The sequence below is a fragment of the Erinaceus europaeus genome, chromosome 20, assembly GCF_950295315.1.
Source record: "Erinaceus europaeus chromosome 20, mEriEur2.1, whole genome shotgun sequence".
NCBI classification, from domain to species: Eukaryota; Metazoa; Chordata; class Mammalia; order Eulipotyphla; family Erinaceidae; genus Erinaceus; species Erinaceus europaeus.
Window position 1 is genome coordinate 23,979,714 of NC_080181.1, and position 16,295 is coordinate 23,996,008.

The window sequence follows — 16,295 nt, forward strand, 5'->3', positions numbered from 1 at the left end:
TGTAGAATTTTTAATTTTATGCATTTCTCAAATCCATCCAAATCAGTATGTTCATAAATTAGTGCTAAACTTTTGTTCTCTGAATGGTACAACTGAGAAATCACATAGTGTTTGTATACTTTTATTTATATTACGTTCCCCTGAAGTAAGCATAATTGAAAATATTGTAACAACATAGTAAGACAAAAGATGCACTAAAAGAAAGCATTATTAAAAATTTATTGTTTGAAAAACTGCAGTTGGAAGGTTAACTTTGAAAGGTATAATTCAAAATGAGAAAGTAAAAGAAGCTTCCATTACAGTCTTGTAAATGTCAGACTGCCTTTAAAACATACTCAAAATGAATGTTACCACATGTATAATAATATGATAAAAGTAAAATTATAAATATATTTCTTTAAAAGGATCCTCAAATTGTTACTAAACTGTATAATCTTATAACAAAAAGTGACTAACTTTTCTGTTTTAGTTTTAGATGATTTGGATAGCAAACTGGCTCAGGAACAATTTTCAAGCTCAGTGAATACCAGAACACCTTTCAACTATGGATCAAGAACACAACCCAGTTATTTTCACTCCACTGGGAATAGACGTGGTAACACCACAGGAAGAGACAAAAATCACTATAATGAAACTTCTAATATGTCAATCTATGACATCCTGAGACCAGGAACCCCTAGGGAAGGTTTTAAAACCTTTTCTCCTAGAACAAAAACAATTTATGACATGTACAGGACAAAGCAGTCCAGAGTTATAACAGAAGATTATATGCAAAAGAACACTTTTGGGAGTACTTCTCTATGTCTTGACAGCCAGCAACGATCAGCCTCGTCGGCTGCAGGGCATTTCACAGCAAGAAGCCTGCATTTTCCAGGCACAGTTCAGAGCAAGAGTGGGTTTAAACCCCCAAACTATCAACAGAGCCCAAAGAGGACTCCTTTATCATCCATCATATGGAACAGATCAGATTCTTTTAGAGATAGACAGAACCAAGAAGTGTTCTTAGAGGCTCCATCACCAATGGAAATTGACCTGTCTAATCAGCGTACGAATCCCAGGTGCTTTCGGGAGAATACAAAATATGAATTTTATCGTTCACAGAGTTTCTACCAGAATGTTAGTTTAAATGCACCCATGGATAATGCAATGAGTTCTGACCCATTTGAGAACTCAGAGAACATGCCTTTCTATACTCAAAATAACCCATTTGCTAGGACTTTCTTTAGTAATACGTTTGGGCAAAACAGGGAACAGATGTTTGGACAAAGTCCTTTTTGGGGCCAACAGGAAGAACATTCTTCCTGGTCAGACTTTCATCAAAGCAGAAAACCATTCATTTTTTCTGATAGAGACTTTGAAATGATCTCTATTGAAGAAAATCATGCACCCACTGGTCACAGCCATCATGTTCCTTCTCAAGACAGAGGACCATTTTCTCACAGTTACAGGTCAAATATTTTTAGAGACCAAAAAGAGTCACATCCCTGGCAGTTTGATCCTCAGACATGCGCACCAGAGAACATGGAGGTGCCACAAGATAATGATCACCAATCGACTCTTCATTTCAATACACCAAATGTTTATTCCACGGCTGATTCAAGATATCACATTAAATCTGGTGGATTAGGATATCAAAAGGAAAGTTCTCCTACAGAAAGGCATATAAACAAGGACCCTTATTCATTTGGAATAAGGGTCCTAGCATCCTCATTCAAAACTTCACTCCCCCAGATTTATGATGATAAAAGGAATTCTCAGAGTCCCATCTTTCAGAATCCCACAATTAATATGCAGAAAACTATTCCCAGTAAGTCTGTCTGTCTACCAAGAAGAAGCTATACAGAGGCCACTGTAACCAACAGTGACTCAAATCATTATCCGCCTCTTACTGAAAGTCAAGTCAATATCTTGGTCACAGATGTGAGTAATGAAAAAGACTTGAATGAATCTATTTTGGAAAAAAGCCAACAACTAAACAAGATGGACCAGACAAGCATGGCAGGTGAAATACTTCAACCTATATCACAGACAGTGATCTCTAACCCTTTACCTGATTTTCAAAACTCCCTCACCCAGGACTCAGTGAAAAGTGACAGGTTTGCTTTTAACACATCTACCACAATAAGTTCAAAAAGGTCACCTAGCATCAGTTCTAAGAAAGATAACCCCAAACTGTGTACATCACATAGAGATAAAGCCAGTGGATTTAAAAAAGGTAATAGTTGTATTGCGAACCCAAAACTTGACTCTGCAGTTTCCCTTCCTTTCATTCAGGAAAGCAGAGCAACATCATCTTTTCCAAGCCCAAATCAAGATTGTCACCAAGAACAAACTGAAAATAATGAAGTTACTTCAGGCATTCTTCAAAATAACCACAGTGAGTCTGTACCCACTGATAAACAAAATACACAATCTCCAGAAAAGTCTGCTGTTTTAGATGCCAGGGAAGAACAATATAAGACAACTCATTCTGTCAACTGTAGCAAGTCAGTTTCTGGTCCCAGTATGTCAGATGAGTCTTTAGGTCTTTCATCAAGTACATGCTCAGATTCCTTACTTGTGAATAATTCTATTCTTGATGCCCCAGCAATTACTTCTACTATAGCTTTCTCTGGGAGAAGTCCTTCAGGCCCAGATCCATCTCTGGAAGAAAGAGGGGAAAAAGACTGTGATAGCAAGAACCAAAAAAATCAGTTTGCCTCAAACCACTTTGGGAACCAAAAGAGTAATGAGAGGGATGTGCCTATACATAATGAAATGGTTGGTGTTGCCAAATACGACTCACACCTTCCTTTATGGGCTAGAAAGGGACGAGGAAAAGTAAGACAGCGCATATCTTGTATTGAAAATTTGAACAAAACAGAAAATAGATCAACAGCCATAAGTGACAACAGTGATCCCATTGAGGTGAATCAAAGCAATTTTAAGGCTCCTGAGCCTCACACAACGTATTGCACCCTTCCAAGAAAATCAGCCAGTATTCTTAACAGCAGGAAGTCAGACAGTGATACAATGACTTCTTCCCTTAGGAATAAACCAGTCCCATTCCAAACCAAGAACACTGTGGAAAAGCCTAGGGGACAATACACATCAAACAAATTCAGTCTCAGTTCTTTGGATTCAGAAAATAAGTTTTCCAGAGTGGTTTTAGACTTTGTTCCAGTAGCAACTACAGCTACAGAGGGGGTGGCAAATAAGAAAACTATCGAATCTCCTTCTGTTAGGAAAAAGACACTTCCTTTCCTCATCAAGAGGGCTGTGTCATGTCCTTCAGGGGTGCCATATGCTGCAAATGGAAGAGATGGAAAGGAGCGATGCTTGGCCTCAGACTCTGGTGCTCCTGCTGCAGCACCAGTGCACTGGGAAAGAGTTACTAGCCCTCTGAAAAGTGACTCAGCTGTTAAGGATTATTCTTTAACCGAAAGATACCACCAAAATGACTGCTTTCAAGAATGTACTGAGAGGGATAGTGAAAATGCTGACACCAGGACATTTTCACTTTCAAATGAAGACCCTTTACCTTTTTCTTCAGACATGTCAGAGCAAGAAAGTTGGAAATCATTACATAAATGGAAGACTACCAGTACGTTTTCTGTTTCTGGTGATGAAGATAATGTAAAATGTCTCGAGGTAGTTTCAATATATTACACTCTACCGAGGAAACATGGCAAAAAGATTGGTAGTCTCCTACAAAAGTGTACACAGAATACAAATTCATTTACAGAGTCACCCAAAGTAGAGGCTGATGCTTTCAAGAAAAATGACCTAAATCATTCAACACAAGAACAGGTAGGAACATCTTCATCTGAAGACCTGAATATGCTGGTCAACTCCGCTCAGAACAACCACTGCCTTTCTCACACCACTGGAAATAGGACAGTTTTACAATCACCAAATGTTGGGTCCTCATCTGTTTCCCTTCATAAAGGAGACTCTAAAACTAGAGAGATGTTCTTAGATCACTTATCTAAGTCAACCCTAAGTGATTCACAAAGCAGGAAAGAAAGAGAGAAAAAACTGCAAAGTGAAACCCTACATAGGTCACCAGTGCTTCCGGGGAAAAAAGTAAAAGCAAAATCTGAAAGTCATCAACAGTGCATTAAGTCAGCCAACAGTGGTCCTGCTAGTTCTCTGGCTCATTCAGAGGAGACTTCTCAAACCCTAAGAAATTTGGGAGCACATTCATGTAGTGACATAGCCATCACAGCTGCTGGGAATGGAAATGGTCTTCAGAAAGATGTTATGAGCATAACTACTGATGACAGTGCCAATGAATTACAGCCCAAGGAACTCAGAGGGGAAATTGAAACACATTTCCAAAGACCAACTGATAAAGCACTTTGTGATTCAGAAACCCAAGTCTTTGCTCTTCCTCCAGCTTTGCATAAACTACAACTTGATGAGGAAACTCACTCAAGTGAACTGGATTTAAAGATTCTGCACTCTGAACCTAGAAAATTACCTCAGAGAAGCCAGGACATGAATATGAAAAATAAAACCAATTTGGATGATCTAGAAAAGGAAGACACCAAATCTTTAGCTAAACACCGATTGACAGCTGTGTGCAAAGCAAGCAGAAAATTCCCAGCTAAAGGTTTAAGTCCCAGAAGACATGTAGCTACTATTTTCCCCCAAAGTGGGAACAATTCTGACTTCAGCCAGTTATCTCTTGACACACAGCTTGTTCCAAAGTCCACAGACTCCAGTGGTGGAAGCAGGTTGAGTGACAGTGGAGTGGATATGGAAACATCTGAGAACCCTCCTCAGGTTACTGTACTATCCAGTAGGGAAGCTTCTACCCACATGAGCAATCAAGAGTCTGACAACATTTCACAGCCGCATCAGAATGAATTTGATAATATCTCACAGTTGCCACCAAAGTGTGAAAATTCTAAAAATGTAGCAGAAGTTCAGATTTGGGGAGGAGAGTCAGATTTCATGGACCACCCTGCATTCATCAACTTCACTGAAGCAGACTTTTCTGACTATCAGAGGAAAATGAACACTCCTTGTTCACTGGAGCCTGCACTGCAATCTGCAATACATTCACAACTACAAAGGAGAGGTCCATCTCTGGAGTGGGAACCTGAGCCACTCCCCTATCGTTCTAAGAGTCTGAAAAACATTCATTTGCACGGTGATGGGCTGCGCAAAAGTCAGCCTCCAAAAGCCAGGGAGCGCCACTTTTCTGAAAGCACTTCTATTGATAATGCACTGAGCAGACTGACCCTTGGGGATGAATTCTCTAACAACAGTAGGTACAGTCGAAGGTTCAAATCTTTTTCTGAACTTCCCTCCTGTGATGAAAATGAGAGTTGGACTAATCTGTGTCCCAGATCTGCCACATCTATTTCCAGACCTATTGACTATGGGATTTTTGGAAAAGAGCAGCAGTTGGCATTCTTGGAGAATGTGAAGAGGTCACTCACACAAGGAAGGCTATGGAAGCCAAGTTTCCTTAAGAACCCTGGCTTTCTAAAAGACGAGGTAATTAACCCTCCTAATTCAGTGGAGTCCTCAAGCACAAATGTTCCTTGCAATGAGTTGCCAGAAGACCATTTATCACCAAGTGCTCCACTTAATATCTATGAAGAAGATCCTATGGACTCAGACAGTGACACAGACACAACCACAGATGATGAATATTACCTGGATGAAAATGATAAAGAGTCAGAATTGTGAAATGTTCTCAGTAACATGCAGAACCTTTGCATCAAAAGTTTGTAATGGGAATAAAATGTAAATGTGGGTGTCTATGGGAAAGACAGATGTATAGACGGGCAGTACCTACCCAGACACCATCTGGATTCTCTTATTACTCCCCCTTCATGTCCAACATATACACTTCCTGAGTTCTAGACCAAGGTGTTCTTGTTTTCAGGGATTCTCTGTTGTTGTTGTTTTCTTTGCTGATATCCTTGCCTCCCCCACCAGCACTGTTCAATTTTGGTTTTCTGCATACTTTACTTTTTTTTTTTTTTTTACTGCTTCCATTGTGGTTTGCAACCCTAACGTCCCTGACACATGCAAACCTTACCCAGCAGAACTGCAAAAACTCTATTGCCTTTCAGATATAAGCTCCCTATTCATGACACTAAAATGTGGGGATGATGACAAATGCAGAAATATTGCCATTCTATTTGACTCACCAACATTTAAGAGGTTTAAAGTTTGCTTTTCTTTCAAAGATAATGATTTTTCTCTAATATTTTCATGTATTTGTTTTACTGATACAGAGGAAAAGATATATATATATATATATAGAGAGAGAGAGAGAGAGAGATTTATATATGGAGAGGAAGATATCTATACGTAGATATATATATATATGTATATATCTATTTATATATATGTATATATCTATAAAGATATATCAGGGCGCTGCTTAGCACTGGCATATGGATGGTAGTGCTGGGGCTTGAACCTGGGACCTCAGGGCCTTAGGAATGAAAGTCTTTTTGTATAACCATTATGCTCTCTTCCCCAACCCCAGGACGTTTTCATAAAGCCATTCTGTCCTTTCCATAGTGAACCCAGGAAGGCACATGTTTACATTGCTTGATGTGGTTGTAGATGAGTTACTGAATCCCTAGTAAGCCAGAGAATGTTAGCATTCTTTTTGAAATAATTTTCAGTGATTGGTTAAGAGTTTGATTTAAAAAGAGAGAAAGGGGTTGGGTGGTGGTGACCTGGTTGAGCACACATGTTACAATGCACAAGGTCCTAGGTTCAAGCCCCCAGTCCCCTCCTGCAGGGGGAAAGCTTCACAAGTGGTCAAACAGAGCTGCAGGTGTCTCTCTGTCGCTTTCCCTCCTTATCAGTTTCTCTCTATCCAAAAGTAAATAAAAGTCTTTTTTAAAAAAGAAAGATAAGGGAGCTGGGCGGTATTGCAGTGGGTTAAACACACATGGGGCAAAGCTCAAGGACCGCTGTAAGGATCCTTGTTTGAGCCACCAGCTCTCCACCTGCAGGGGAGTCATTTCATAAGTGGTGAAAAAGGTCTGCAGGTATATATCTTTCTCTCCCCCTCTCTTTCTTCCCCTCCTCTCGATTTCTCTCTGTCTTATCCAGCAACAACAACAGCTATACCAACAATAACAACTACAACAAGGGCAATAAAATGGGAAAAATGGCCTTCAGGAGCAGTGAATTCGTAGTGTAAGCGCTGAGCCACAGCGATAACCCTGGAGGCAGAGAGAGAGAGGGAGAGAGAGAGAAGAGAGAGGAAGGGATTGGGTGGCGCACCTGGTTGAGTGCACAAGTTACAATGTGCAAGGACTTGGGTTTAAGCCCCTGGTCCCTACGTGTAGGGAGAAAACTTTGCAAGTGGTGTAACAGGGCTGCAGGTGTCTCTCTGTCTCTCTCCCTCTCTATTACCCCCTTCCCTCTTGATATCTGGCTGTTTCTATCCAACAAATAAATTAAAGAAAGAAGGAAGGTGTCACGCAGTGGTGCACCGGGTTAAGAACACAGAGTGCAAAGCACAAAGACTGGCACATGGATCCCAGTCTGATCCCCCAGCTCCCCACCTGTAGGGGGGGTCACTTCGCAAGTGGGGAAGCAGGTCTGCAGATGTCTATTCTTTTCTCCCCCTCTCTCAATTTCTCTCTGTCCTATCCAACAACAACAACAATGGGAAAAAAATAAGTAAAAAGTCCTCCAGGAGCAGTGGGTTCGTAGTGCAAGCACTGAGCCCCAGTGGTAACCCTGGAGGCAAAATTAAAACAAAAGAGAGCGAGAAAAAGACGTTTATTTATTTATGAGAGAGAGAAGAAGAAGAAGAACCAGAAACCAGAGCATCACTCTGGCATATGCAATACCAGTGACTGAATTTGGGACTTCATGCTTCTGAGTCCCAAAGCTTATTCTACTGAGCTATCTCCCTGATGCTTTTTTTATATATATAAATTGTCCACTGGGGCTTCAGCCTGTCTGATTCCACTGCTCCTGGTGGATTTCCCCCTGCCCCTTTAATTTGAGGGAGAGAGAAAGTGTAGTACAGCTTCATCATTTATGAAGCTTCCTCTGTGCTACTGCACATGATGCTCTCATGTGGTGCCAGCTCAAACCCTGATCCCAGGCTGGCAAAGTGTATGCTTTATTGGTTAGCTATCTCCCAGACCCTTAGGAGTCAATTTCAATAAAATTAAGGACTCAGGGCAAGCAACCTGATGTTTGGTTATGAATTTCTGTTTAGGAAGGAATAGAACAGAGGCCTGGAAATAAGCAAACATCCCTTCGTGAGCATGACTTCCATTCCTACAGTGATCTTAGCAGCTGATTCTGCCCATTTCTCCTAGCTACTTTTCTGTTTTGTTTGTTTGTTTGTTCTGTTTGTTTTTTCTGTTTCCACAGTAGAACCCTTCTGGCAGTGGGCAGTGATGCACCTGGTTGAGTGCACACATCACCATGTACAAGAACCAGGGTTTGAGCCCCTGCTCCTCACCTGCATGAGTGGTGGAACAGGTATGCAGGTATGCAGGTGTCTATCTTTCTCTTTCCCTCTCTATCTTCCCCTTCCCTCTCACTTTCTGTCCTATCAAATAGAATAGAAAAAAAAAAAAAAGGTAGAACATTTCTTTTCCATATGGACATTTTTGTAATAAATATCAAGTGGTAGCTTTGGTCAAATTATTAAAGTGCTGCGAAATCAGATCTGATAGCCTGGGGTTCACAGGCTTCTTTGCAGGACCATTTACCAGCTCTGGGAAATTCTAAGGTAAGGCTCCTAAGGACTTGCCACTTGTGAGTTTTTCATTAATTTTATCTAAACTAAAGAACTCATACCCACTGATATTTGGGCTTCCCTAACTCTCTAGTTGCCCTGCAAAGTCTAGCTAACAGTAAAAATAATTTGCTAGAACCTCATTGCCTCCACCACCACATTTGCTTGTTTACATTTGTTTGTTTCATTGATTTTTCTTTTTCATTTTACCAAAATATTGCTCAAATTAGTGCCTGGTATTAAACCTGAGATCCCAGAACTTTAAGCATGGAAGTCTTTTTGCATAACCATTATGCTGTCTCCCTGCCTTCCAAGCAGACTTTTACCCTGGTTTTAGTACTTTGTGGGCAGTATAAGTGGATTTCATCTTAACTGGGTTTTTTTAAATTAATTTATTTAAAAAAGGAGACATTAACAAAACTGTGGGATAGGAGTACAACTCCACACAATTCCCACCACCACATCTCCGTATCCCATCCCCTCGCCTGATAGCTTTCTCATTCTTTATACCTCTGGGAATATGGACCCAAGGTCATTGTGGGTTGCAGAAGGTGGAAGGTCTGGCTTCTGTAATTGCTTCCCCGCTGAACATGGGCATTGACTGGTCGATCCATATTCCCAGTCTGCCTCTCTCTTTCCCTAGTAGGGTGGGTCTCTGGGGAATCGGAGCTCCAGGACACATTGGTGGGGATATCTGGTCGGGAAGTCTGTCCAGGGAAATCTGGTCGGCATCATGCTGGCATCTGGAACCTGGTGGCTGAAAAGAGAGTTAACATAATTGGTTTTATATCTGCCTCCTGACCTAATTTCTCCCCCCTCTCATTTTTCTCACCTAGTTTGTTTAATCTAAGTAAATTAAGGATAATAATAGGTGTTGGTGAAGTGTATAGAGATCTGGAACTGATCAAAATGCAAGAAAGAAATATATTATTATCCTCCTCCTAATCATTGCTTTGCTTAGAAGCAAAATTTCAGGGCTAGTTTACCTTGGTCTAATGCAGATGTGGTAACTAACATATAAGGCAATCCTTAAATCTGTAAATGGTTTCAGACTTCAGGCCCTGACTGGTTTTGAGCTTGAAGAGACTATTTTTTTAAATTAATTGTTCTGAACTTTTCAATTTAAATTTGTATGGTAAAGAATAAACAACATGGGGCCCAGGTGGTAGTGTAAAGGGTTAAGTACACATGTTGTGAAGTGCATGGACCGGTGTAAGGATCCCAGTTGAGCCCCTGGCTCCCCAACTGCAGGGGGGCCGCTTCATAAGTGGTGAAGCAGGTCTGTAGGTGTCTATCTTTCTCTCCCCCTCTCTGTCTTCTTCTCCTCTCTCTATTTCTCTTTGTCCTATCCAACAACAATAACAACAATAATAATAACAAGGGCAACAAAAATGGGGGAAAAATGGCCTCTAGGAGCAGTGGATTCGTAGTGCAGGCACTACATAACCATGGAGGGGGAAAAAAAAGAATAAACAACATACCATATACATATGTAGATTTTATCTTTGCCCTTTTTCTATTTATCTGAATATTTAAGTAAAGTTTTCATAAACCATCATAACCTATGTTTTCTATATATTTTCAAGAAATTCAACATTAATTATTTAATATTGAGATTCTTGATTTTTGAAAAATGATCAACTTGCAAGGTATAGTTTGGTACATATTCTGAGTTTACATGATGCTACTAAAGGTGAGATGAAATTAGCTTATTTTTTCACTAAACTGAGGCTACATTGGTAATTAGCTAAGTTAAAGTGAAGATAAATTACTTTAGGGACTTGGTTCTCTAAACTAGTTCTACAATTTTAATTCAAATGCATCTGGTGTCCATTGCTCATTTGTACTATTTTTAATGTCTGCTTGGTAGCCAGGCTCAAACCAAACAAACAAACAAAAAACAGGAAAGTAATGAAAACAGCATCTTCCATAGTTTTATACTATTATAAAATGCTTCGTTAAAGAAGTATAGGAAATTTCTATGTATTTTAATTTACAGACTGATGCTTTTTATTCATCTTTTGTATAGCTATAGTAATTTGCAATGTTCATTTTATACTCATAAAAATAATCTTTGTCAAAATAAGTATTCACATAAATGGAATCAATCATGAGGGAATCAATACTGTATGTATCTTATGAATTTTTAACTTTTTAAGATAATGAGCTTTTATAGCTCATTTAAATGGATTGTAAAGTCCATTTACAGTGGGCTTATTTTAATTTTTGGAGATTTATTTTTAGTGGGCTTATTTTAATTTTTGGAGACTTCCCTCCAAGTAATTTACCCTCTCACATTGTAAATGCATTGATGTTAGTAAAACTCCAACTGCTATTAACATGGTTTTGGCTGATAGTCTGTCAATAAAAACTACTTTGGGTAAAAGGAATTGTCTGTACTTGAGGTGGAAAAAGAAATTCCACTTAGGTGACAATGGACATCACAGTGGAAAATCCAACATCTATAAAAATAATCTGCATTGTTGAATGCCAGAGGGTTCAAGAGATCTTACTGTTAAGAATGTATTGTTAAAAGTAATGATATGTGATAGAATCCCATTTAAATACACAGTTTAAATATGTAAATATTTTACTTTCCAAGCAATTTTGTGAATGTATTACCAATTAGGAACTCTTTGTGACTGGCACTTTGGATTTACTGAAACACATAAACCTATGCACTTTCATTAAATTTTTTTCAATAATTCTTTTATGTAGTTATTATTCAGACCTGTTCTCTAGATTTGAAATGTCCTATAAGACAATGTACAGATTTAAAACAACTACTTGACATATTTTTTATTCCCATCCTCAATGATTATTTTTAAATATGAAAGTTTTGGGAAAAATACAAAAAAAAAGGAGGGACAAAAGTATTTAAGTAAACCCTACCTGTTGCTATAAATTAAGATTAGCTGTGTGTGTGTGTGTGTGTGTGTGTGTGTGTGTGTGTTTAAGTGACTTGCTTCTCTATTCATTGTACCCAAAAGCAACCAACTAATAAATCAAGATCAGTGTATCTGGTTGTATAACAGAGAAGTGAAAAATGTCCGATATTCTCACTTTTGAGAGCTTTCACATTTACATGAGAGTGGGAACTACATGGAGTTGAGTCAGCTGCTGTGCAATAGCCCTGATGAAATATAAGCAGATCTTTCCAGGTGAAATAGAAGGCATTTGATGTTAATTCCTGTTAAACATATTTATGAATAGATTTGCAGTAATTTTTTTTTTTTTTTTTTTTTTTTACCAAAGCACCGCTCAGTTCTAGCTATGGTGGTACGGGGGATTGAACCTGGGACTCAGGCTTGAAAGTTCATTTGCATAAGCATTATGCTATCTTCCCCCACTCTGTCTCTTTTTTAACATTTTATTTATTTATTACTTTTTAACTTGACAGAACAGAGAGAAATTGAGAGGAAATGGGAAATAGAAAAGCTGAGAAAGAGAAATAACTAAAGCACTGCTTCACCACTTGGGGCTTAATGGATTACAGGACAGTTGAGACATTTCTCATCTCTTGTGATAGCTATCTACAAAGTGCTTGCACCCCTAATTTAGGTCTTTTTCACCATTTGCACCAGCACCCCCAGTTCCCACCCTACCATAGAGTCTTGCTTTGGTGCAATAAACCACAACCAGTCCAAGTTTCTTTACGGGTTATTTACTTATGGAGTGAGCTTAGCTATCCCTTCTTTCTCTTCTGCTGTTCATATTCTTTTTAATGGCCCTCTGTAATAGTACATATGTGGATAAATGATTTTATAGGATTGGCACAATGTACAGTTGAGTTAATAAAACAAATGCCAGTTTTATAAAGCATTAATTTAAAAACGTGCATACGCATGTGGACATATGGGGGATTATATACTGGATTATTAATGGCTAATACTTTGTGGCCATGTCATCTCCATTGTGTACTTTAAAAATATATATAGGGGGCCAGGTGGTGTCACACCTAGTTTACTGCCCAACGATCCAAGTTCAAGCCCCTGGTCCCCACCTGCAGGAGAAAAACTTCACAAGTGGTGAAGCTGTGCTGCAGGTGTCTCTCACTGTCCCTCCCTGTGTCCCCCTTCTCTCTCAATTTTTTGTCTTGGGGCCAGGTGGTGGGGTACCTGGTTGAGTGCACATATTACAGTACACAAGGAACCAGGCTCAAGCCCCTGGTCTCCACCTGCAGGGGGAAAGTTTCATGAATGGTGAAGCAAGGCTGCAGGTGTCTCTCTGTTTCTTGCCCTCTCTATCTCCCCTCCTCTCTCAATTTCTCTTTGTCTCTATCCAATAATAAATAAAATTTTTAAAACTCAATTTCTGTCTCTATCCAATAAGAAATTTAAATATGCAGAAAAAATTACAAATATATATATATATATGGACCAGGAGGTGGCACAGTGGACAGCCAAGTAGACCCTCAAGCATGAAGGCCCTAGTTGTTTTTTTATAATTTTTTAATGAAGTCCCTAGTTTCTTCTTCTTCTTCTAGCGTTTGCCCTTCTTCCGTAGCCAGTCAACAGCGTCAGGTTGAGCCTGATGTAAAGCTTCGAGACCTCCTTTGAATCTGGAGAGGTGGCAGTCGTTGACTATGTGGGTCATAGTCTGTCTGGAGCCGCAGGGGCAGTTCGGGTCGTCTCTGGCTCCCCAGCGATGGAACATAGCGGCGCATCGGCCATGGCCTGTTCGATAGCGATTGAGGAGGGCCCAATCATAACGTGCTAGGTCAAAGCCGGGTTGACGCTTGCAGGGGTCTGTGATGAGGTGTTTGTTCTTGACCTCAGCTGACTGCCAACTCTGTTTCCAAGAGACTGGAACAGAGAAGTTCAGTGTAGGCGTAGGGGACCAGATTGGGTGACGAGACGTCAAGCGTTGGACAGGGTGGGCGGAAGATATTCGCGTATATTGGCAGGTCCGGTTGAGCGTAGACGTGGGAAATGAACTTAGATGATGCCGCATCCCGATGAATATCTGGCGGGGCGATGTTGCTAAGAACTGGCAGCCATGGAACCGGGGTGGAACGGATGGTTCCAGAAATTGTCCTCATGGAGGAATATAATTTGGAATCGACCAAGTGGACATGGGGGCTACGGAACCATACTGGGGCACAGTATTCTGCAGTGGAATAGCATAATGCCAGAGATGAGTCCCTAGTTTGATTCCTGACAGCACATGTACCAGAGTAATGTCTCGTTCTCTTTATCTTCTCCTATCTCATTAATAAACAAATACAATCTTTTTGAAAAGATTGTATTTGTTTATTAGTGAGAGAGAGAAAGAAACAAAACATCACTTTAACATAAGCAGTTGGTGCCAGGGTTGAAACTTGGGAGCTCACACATAAGAATCCAATGATGCATGGGACTCATAAATCCTATAATTTTATACGTCTGAGATTAGAACAGTGTAGAGATGAATGTAGAAGGAAAGAGAAATTTCTGGAAGTTTCAAGTTTTGTGTATGATGTTTTCCTGGACTTGGACAAAGTTCTTCCCTTTCTTTTTTTTTTTTTAATTTTTATTTATTTCGTTGTTATTGAATAGAGACAGAAACTGAGAAGGGAGGGGGATAGGGAAAGAGATAGAGAGACTATTGCAGCCCTACTTCACCACTTGTAAATCTTTCCCTCTACAGGTAGGGACCAGGGGCTTGAACCTGGGTTCTTGCACACTGTCATGTGTGGGCTTAACCAGGTGTGTTACCACCTGGCCCCCTTTATTTTTCTCTTTTCTTTTTTAGTGCTTAAAAAAATTTTTTTGTTGTTATTCTCTTTATTATTTATTTATTGGATAGAGACAGAAATCGAGAGGGAAGGAGGAGAAAAAGAGGGAGAGACAGACACCTGCAGCACTGCTTCACCACTTGCAAAGCTTTCCCCTTGCAGGTGGGGACTGGGGGCTCAAACCTGGGCCCTTGAGCATTGTAACATATGCACTCAGCCAGGTGTGCCACGACCCAGCCCCCTCCTCTTCTTTCTGAAGCAGATACCTATTAGTCCTTCACATTTTAGTATAGATATCACCTGTTTTAGAATGTTTCTCTGAATTCTCTCAAGAAGGGTTAATGGCTCTCATATGGTAAATTTCTGTTTAGCGAGGCAATCTGTGATGTGTCCTAAAGATCCCTGGACATTTTTTCTGGGAATGCCTAGATTATAAACCTCTGACCAGTCTTTCCCCAGGCCACTTCTAAGGGTGTGTCTGCAAGCAACCTTGAGAGATGAAAGAACATAAACAAAGAGCAGACTTCATTCTCCTTAATCTAAAATTGGTAATCCCCAAAGTTCAGGGTGTTTCTCTTCTAAATACTGCATGCTAACTGACTGCGCCACTGGAGCTCCAGGTGTTTCTCTTCTAATGCAGCTTAACTTCAGACTTCCATCAAGGGCCTTTTAAATAGTCTCTTCAGGACTTGGGATGTCACTTGCTAAGGCAACCAGAGCCAAATATCACAGGCTGGATTTCTTACAGAATAGAATATATTTCCTTACAATTCTGAAGACTCAAAGTACAAGATTAAGGTGTCACAAGGCTTGGTTGCTCCTGAGGCCTCCCTCCTTCAATTGCAGATGGAATCTTCTCACTGTGGCCTCACATAGCCTGTGCCCAAATTTCCTCTTAAAAAAACAATAATTACATTGGCCTAAGGGTTTCCTTTACTTAAAAGTTTGTTTCCAAATGCAGTCTTTCTGAAGTGTTGGGGTTATGGTTTAAACATACAAATTATGGAAGAACATAATATATTCCATACAGGGGACATAGGAACCCAACTCATAACTATACAAAGCCTTGACTTTTGAAGTGATTAATGAAGTCCTTTGGCTCTGACATAGGAGTTAACTGGTTTTGAACAACATCCACTAAGACAATAAAGATAACATTTTGCAGGGGTCCAGCAGTGGCGCACCCAGTTAAGCACACGTTACCATGGGCAAGGACCCTGGTTCCAGCTTCTGTTCCCCATCTGGGGGGGGGAAGCTTCACAAGTGGTAAAGCAGGTCTGCAGGTTGATCTTTCTCTCTCCCCTCTCAATTTCTCTCTGTCCTTTCAAATATAAAATAGAAAGAAAAAAAAAGGCGCTGGGAGTGGTAGATTCACAGTGCTGGCACTGAGCCCCAGAAATAATCCTGGTGGCAATAAGAAGAAAAAAGATAGCATATTCATTTTGCCTTGTGAGTAAGGGAGAATCCAAGAGCCTACACAGCTCTTGACACTCATTGTAGCACACATCAGATGATTCACATTATCCTTTTGTCCTTCTTCTTCACCAAACCACAGGAGCTTTGAAATCAATATGAAATATTTAAAACATAATAGACTTAAAATAATTATTTACTCAGTGACTAAAATTTTATTTATGGTGAATCCATTAAAGGCAGCGTCTAATCTGAAGAGAGATGTTTTCTAAAAGATTAAGATACGAAAGAAAACAATTTGGTGCACACCGTGAGATTCAGTGCTGCTAAATGAGTGTTTAGGTATGTGGCTTCCTTGATGTGTTCTTTAAAAACTGGTTGTTACCACAAATGTTACATAGTTCATTAGGCAATATTTCACTACCATTTAGTAACAGGTAA

The 16,295-nt window shown here is 39.9% G+C and overlaps 1 protein-coding gene across 7 annotated transcripts in view; it reads left to right on the top strand.

Annotated features, from left to right (window-relative positions):
- The window catches only part of EXPH5 (exophilin 5), an 87,413-nt gene extending 80,216 nt beyond the window's left edge, over positions 1–7,197 (top strand). For all 7 annotated transcript variants that reach the window (XM_060180123.1, XM_060180124.1, XM_060180126.1 and 4 more), the window contains one exon: positions 470–7,197. In XM_060180123.1, coding sequence (XP_060036106.1) covers positions 470–5,682 — 5,213 coding nt within the window. In that variant the 3' untranslated portion in view covers positions 5,683–7,197. The remainder of the gene's footprint in view (positions 1–469) is intronic.
- The last annotated feature ends 9,098 nt before the right edge of the window (positions 7,198–16,295 follow it).